This window comes from Sebastes fasciatus, chromosome 3 (assembly GCF_043250625.1).
Source record: "Sebastes fasciatus isolate fSebFas1 chromosome 3, fSebFas1.pri, whole genome shotgun sequence".
NCBI classification, from domain to species: domain Eukaryota; kingdom Metazoa; phylum Chordata; class Actinopteri; order Perciformes; family Sebastidae; genus Sebastes; species Sebastes fasciatus.
This window is the reverse complement of record NC_133797.1, coordinates 13634952-13641925: the sequence shown is the minus strand read 5'-3', so window position 1 is coordinate 13641925 and position 6974 is coordinate 13634952. Positions and strand designations below refer to the sequence as shown.

General features: G+C 40.2%; 1 protein-coding gene across 3 annotated transcripts in view; it reads right to left on the bottom strand.

Moving 5' to 3' along the window:
* Window positions 1-452: 452 nt before the first annotated feature.
* gcgrb (glucagon receptor b) overlaps window positions 453-6974 on the bottom strand; it is a 60667-nt gene continuing 54145 nt past the window's right edge. For all 3 annotated transcript variants that reach the window (XM_074629119.1, XM_074629120.1, XM_074629121.1), the window contains 2 exons: window positions 4710-4751; window positions 453-4354 (listed from right to left, as the gene is read on the bottom strand). In XM_074629119.1, coding sequence (XP_074485220.1) covers window positions 3932-4354; window positions 4710-4751 — 465 coding nt within the window. In that variant the 3' untranslated portion in view covers window positions 453-3931. The remainder of the gene's footprint in view (window positions 4355-4709; window positions 4752-6974) is intronic.

The following is a 6974-nucleotide window of genomic DNA, read 5'->3' as shown; positions in this document are numbered from 1 at the left end:
AAAGATGTCATGAGACTTTGAGAGTTGAGATCAAAATGAAGGCCGAGTTTGAAGGTAGGTGTGGTCCGAGCCAGGGCACTGGAAGTAGGGGGGTAGGAAGAAGGGCAGAGGCAGCCCTACTTTATGCCCCTGGCCTGATTTGGTGTCATGGCTGGTGTGAACGCATCGCAAGATGGTCTGTTGTTTATCTTGTAACCAAATTTCTAAATTAAATCTTCCTGTTTAATTTGGTGTTGGACCATAACACAAAAGAGACTGAATGCAGTCATACAAGAAACTCCATAATTAAATACCAGCACACAATCTTAACATTATGAATAACCCGTCATGAATCTTCAAACACATCTTTATTTTTTAAATAGCAATAGTTATTCTAGAAATAAAAATGTGCAATAAATCCACATAAGACCTGTGCAAACCCTTCAATTGAAATTTCTCCAATGCATACCGATCTCATTCTGTAGTCTTTACATTTAGTGAGGCGATTCCCCTGAGAGGCATTGTGAGCTGTTTTTAACTAATATTATTCGTCGGCTTTATCCTGCCACGCAGAGAGCTTCCTCCAGTGGTTTATATTCTCTGTTATATGTTAATGCAAGCATCGTGTTTTCAGAGAGATTTCTAGATCAATCAGACACAAGAACACTCATGCATGCACATTATTGGACATGTATGTGCAATCAATACATAATTCATCCGCGGACAAATATTACCCACTGCGCAACAAAGAAGATAGTCATTATAATTTCATGTTGCAGTCATCTCCAATGGAAACACGTGTGTGTTGATTGATAGTAAGTCCACTGATTGGCTTTGCAGTGAACCATGATATGGAATAACGGCACTGTGCATGCACACGTGCACACTCAGATTAATTTATTTGTCTAATTTTTCAGCCAAGGTTGAAACATGTCTTTCTCGTCAGGAACATTTCTGCCGTTACAGACGCCACAACATGTCAGTTAAGTACAAACATTTTGACTTAATCTACTTTAAGCATTGACAAATATGTCAAAAGTGTGTCAGCTCACCATCAGCAGGAATGACACTAGTGCCTCTCTCTCATATGTCCAATTGACAAAATGCACTGACACATTTTTGCTGACAGAATTCAGTTTAATTGGATCCACAGAGACATATGAGACACAACAATTTGGCTCTATATAAAATGTTTTGCTTTCTCTCATGACACTGTTTGCTCTGGGCCCCTTCTGACAATTACAACATTTTAAATAAAAGACAGGTACAATCATGTTTTGTGTCTTTTCTTGAGATAATGAGTCATTTTATTCTCATTTTTGAGTCACCTGGACTGCAAGCGAAAGCACAGAACAACAACACATCCCTCCACCCGCCCGTCCTCATCTTCATAATGCCGCTATTCACTTTGATCAATATTTACAATGTACAGTGCGCTCTCTTACACAAACTGAATATGTTTACTATCCTTCATCAAAAAGATCATCAGGAATCCCTTTGTGAAAATCCTTGTTGGCTCTAGGGTGACTGAAATCGATTATATCAATCCAGCCCATTTTTTAACTCATTCACAATGTTTAAAAACGCCAATCCTTGCTTTAATTTGCCCATTTTCTAAGGCTGACCTGAATGCTTCGAAGCTTCGACTGTTGCCATGGTAATCGACCTCCAAATAAGTATTAAAATGCTTAAAAAAAAAGAAAAATGCAAAAATAATGTATAAATTCCAAATATCTAATGAAATAAGGAATAATCCCACAACATTATTAATTATTCACATTCAGCAATAATAATTACTAGTTATTCTTAGACGGATATCGCTGTCTGTTGTGTGTAGAGGTGCGCGTGTGCACAGTAGTGTGGCAGTGCCCCTGTACTGAAACGGGGCCGTGCCGCGGAGCTTCAAATACTTTCCAATATTTCCCACCAAAGCTTCGAAGCCCAAAAAATAGTATTCGGGTGAGCCCTAACATTTTCTTAATTCAAAATTATAAAAGTGGTTCTGTGTGGCACTTTTTGATTTCTGAGTCATTAAATATAAGCCCTGATCTGATCTGCAGAAGAAAAAAACATAAATAAATTAGGGCTGTCAATCATGTCATTAATCGCAAATTTTTTATCTACTCAAAATAAACCTTTAAAGGGAGATTTGTCAAGTATTTAATACGCTTATCAACATGGGAGTGGGAAAATGTGCTTGCTTTATGCAGATGTATGTATATATTTATTATTGGAATTCAATTAACAACACAAAACAATGACAAATATTGTCCAGAAACCCTCACAGGTACTGCATTTAGCATAAAAAATATGCTCAAATCATAACATGGCAAACTGCAGCCCAACAGGCAACAACAGCTGTCAGTGTGTCAGTGTGCTGACTTGACTATGACTTGCCCCAAACTGCATGTGATTATCATAAAGTGGGCATGTCTGTAAAGAGGAGACTCGTGGGTACCCACAGAACCCATTTACATTCACATATCTTGAGGTCAGAGTAAATGCCAGTTTTTCCTCGCCAAAATGTAGAACAAGTTTGGAGTGTTATTTAGCCTACTTCGCAACAAGCTAGTATGACATACCAATGGATACCTTAGGTTTTCTAGTTTCATATGATAGCAGTATCTTCACTCTAGCTTTAAAACTGAGCCCGCTACAACCTCTGAGAGATCGATTGCGTTAATATGTTAAAGAAATTAGTGAGGTTATTATCTCATTAACTTTGACAGCCCTAAAATAAGTATCAGGTTGTTCTTCTGTTGTTAATGCTTTTTTCAACAAACCATATCCTCTCATTATGTTATGAAATGAAAAACCTTTTCGCCACACAAAAGGACTTTTTCCCGTTGTGTACAAAACCACTTCAACCACTTTATGTTTGCCTCCCTTCTACAGAATACTGTATGACTGAAATCATGTGACTGGAGCAGTGTGATGATCTGGAGGTACTTTGGTTCATAACACCAAAAAAATCACATTCGCCAAATTGGTTTGCATCCAATTAATTAAACGTGTGTCAAGTATGAATTTTTACTCCGAGTCTGCATGAAGACAAATCGAGAATTCAAATGAAGTCTCCTCACTGGATAAATGCAAGTGCTGTGGGCATAATTCTAATTACATATATACACTTAAATATGTTCACCCTTATTTCTCCATTGTTCATATACATTCAGTCAGGAAAGTCTGTTTTATAAAGGCGAAGGGAAGGGTTATTAGACAAAAAGGAGGGAAGGAATGTGCACGAAAGTGTGGATTTGATGCCTTGATGTAAATCGGGATGTATTAGTATTTTCTTGTTTGGCTTTGGTCATTTAAAACCAGAATAACTTAAAGATCATAGTCTCTGTGAAGATCAAAGCATCCGTCTTCGACTGTACTTCAGCACTGTGTGATCGGAGTCCGTGAGTCTATCAGTTCTGCCTTCATCCTGATATGAACGAGACGTCACGAGTCATGCATACTGAAGTTCACATTCAGTTTCATGAAACCCCCCCCCCAAAAAAAAACAAAAAATTTGACACTTTTGAGAGTTTTTTTGTCGGAGAGTACCACAAATGAGCGTCCATTGCTGCAAGCAGACACGCAACACAAGCGCGACTCACAACCACAACAGCAGCAGGCTACAGATGGAAAGATGTGAGCGGGGTCGGCGTCGAAATAGCAGTCCTCCATATGCCCACACACACACAAACACACACATTCACATTCACACTGGCCACCACTAGAGTTTCTTTTTCATTTATTTTATCTTTCCTGATGTCTGAAGTCAATACGTTCTTTTTCGCTCAACGTCCCAAAAGCAATAAATATTAATTTGCAGCTGGGCAGATTCAAACATCCTGATCTGTGTGGGTTACTTCCTCCTTCCCCTCCCACTCTTCTTGCCGTGCGATAAACGCTGATCCGAAACATCGATGAGCACAATCAGTGAGAGTTTTCCGTCACGTCCTCAGACATTTGTCTCCTCTCCTTCCAGAGGGTATGTGCGGCCCTGCATTCTCTCCTCCAGACACACGTCCTCTGTGGCAGTGCTCACATGACTGCCGGCGCCTCGCCGTGGCAGGAAAGAGAACTGCAGGGCGTGTCTGCTCTTGGCGGGCCCGCCTTTCCCCGTCCCATTGCTGTATGAGACGACCAGTCGGCGGTTCTCCTCAGGTGCGGCGGAGCAGGAGGGGTCTCCGTCAGCTTTGTTGAGGGGGGGCGAATCCCCGCTGGGTTCGCTGCCGTTGTTATCATGGAGATAGGGCAGATTGCTGGTGGCGATGCTGCCGCTCTTGACGTGCGGCGTGTGGCTGTGGGTGTGCCGGTACTCCTCATCAATGTCCTTGCCCAGCTTCCACCTCTTCCACTTTTTCAGCATCTCCGACTGCACCTGAGGGATGATGGGACGGCAGAGAGGGAGCAGGCAGAGGACAGACACATGAAGATTTGTGATGGAGATTAAATAAGAGCACTTCATTAGATGGACTTGCTCTCTTGCCAAACATTTAAAAGTTTGGAGATTAAGAGATGGATGGTGTTGTATCTGTCCCACTTTGTAGACAAAAGAATACCTGAACAAAGAAAGAGCTTTCCGAGATATAATAGGGCCGATAAAGGCTGGCAGCATGAACACTGATGATGAAAAATGTCTAATGTATCGTATCTAAAAAGGGAAAGGAAGGAACTGCAGTAGTGGCAGAGATTAAATTAAGGTGGTGCTTGACATGAAAGCACATCTGTCTCACCTCTTTGTTGACGAAGCAGTAAAGAATGGCAACCAGCAGGCCCTGAAACAGAAGGTTTTCAACCATGTCAGATACTGCAAAACTGATGTTGCACAGTTTTTACTGGGCACAGCTCTATGTATTTTATCTTATTGTCTAAAAGTACCCTGATATCACTTATGCCCCGACCCTGCCTCCTAGATTATTATGTTCCCTTGCAACTAAACTGCATTCTCAATTATGTTTTGAGGGAAATGTATTTTCTCCTGGATTACAGTCGCAGTTTTGAACTGTTTTAAATACATGGTTAACGTTGTAAATTGAAACAAAACAAAACAAAAAATGCTACAAAACTACTTTGTTAGGTTTAGTAAAAAACATCATGGTTTGGCTTAAAGCTTCAGTAGGCAGAATATTTTTGGCATCATTGGGCAAAATTCCATAATAAAATTTCAGCATATTGTAATTCAAGTGTTCTGAGAGATAACTAGACTTCTGCACCTCCTCATGGCTCTGTTTACAGGCTTTAAGAAATCTAGCCCGTGACGGGAGACTTTGACCAATAACAGGTAATTTCCGAGAGAGAGCGTTCCTTTTGAGCGTTCCTATTGGCTGTGCTCCGGCTGGTGGGCGGTGCTTGGTATTTCCTCAACTTATCTCAACATGGCTGCCGGGTCACAGACTTTCTCATTTTACCGATTAGCAGTACACTACAAGATGTTTCTGAAATCATTTGAGGTGAGAAAAAGGCATTACAGTTACAGGATATTGATTCATATTTGATCAGCGCTGCCTAGTGTGACTGTTTGATCGGAGTTATCGAGTGATTGACAGCTGCTCAGAAACGGCAGGCTCCAGATCGGCTCTGATTGGTTGTTTTCCTCTGGTCTGTGAAATCTTACAGATGCCATTACGAGCACCAGAGGACACAGAGGCACATGAATTTTTTTCAGATTATCTGTCTCATGCACTACTGTCAGGAAGTAGTGACCATTTTATAAAAATAACTTTTTTTTAATCATTTTTGCTCCATTTCTACCCACTGCTGCTTTAACGTTGTAAATTGAAACAAAACAAAACAAAAAACGCAACAAAACTACTGGGTTAGGTTTAATAAAAAACATCATAGTTTGGCTTAAAATGAAACAAACAGCGTTCACCGGGCGGAAAGTCCTGTGTTTGCTTGACTCATTCATCAGCCCTTTCGAGGACTTTATCGCTTGTTATACTTGTTATTACACCACATAACTTTCATGAAAGGTCGCTCAATATACTATGTCACCTGCTCTGCGCATCGCTTGTTGTACTATGTCACAATCTGCGGCACGCATTTCTGATACATTGAAGACAAATGTAATTCGCCAAAAAATACATTTCCCCACAAACGTAACTGAGAATTTAACAACAATGACAATTTTTAGTAGTAGCTACTTTGTAATATAAATGTAGTTGCTTGTTTAGGTCTACAACTGATCTACAGGTGGTGATAACGCTTCCAGCTATGCGCCAACAAAGCCAAGGAAGAAGAAGACTGAAAGCAAGTAAACATGGATGTAAACAATACATTTTTTTCGAAAGAATCGCCTTTGCAGGTGTTTTATAAGAAAGAAGAACAGCATCTTTGTTAGACCTCAAAGATACACACAATGCATTTTGGTGAGTGACACTGGACGTAAACAGAAACTTTGTTTGTGTACAAGAAAAACTCCACAGGGCCCCTTTAAATATTAATACTTTTCATCAATTATTCATCCATTTGTACAGTGGTTTACTCCAGGTCCGTGTATTACTCGTTCTCAATTCTAAAGTGCTGAAACATTTTGCATAGGAAAAATATGAAATGGATAAAATACATTTTAACTAGGGCTGTCAAAGTTAACCCGATAATAACGCATTAACGCAAAATTGTTTTAACGCCACTAATTTCCTTAACGCATTAACACAATCGGTCTTTTGGAAGTTGTAACAGGCTCAGTTTTAAAGCTAGACTGAAGATACTGGTATCATATGAAAGTAGAAAACCTAAGGAATCAGTTGGCAATCATGTCATACTAGCTTGTCGTTAAGAAGGCTAAATAACGCTCTAAATTTTAAATGGCAATTTTTAAATGGTTCCCTTGACCTCTGACCTCAAGATATGTAAATGAAAATGGGTTCTATGGGTACCCATGAGTCTCCTCTTTACAGACATGCCCACTTTATGATAATCACATGCAGTTTGGGGCAAGTCATAGTCAAGTCAGCACACTGACACGCTGACAGCTGTTGTTGCCTGTTGGGCTGCAG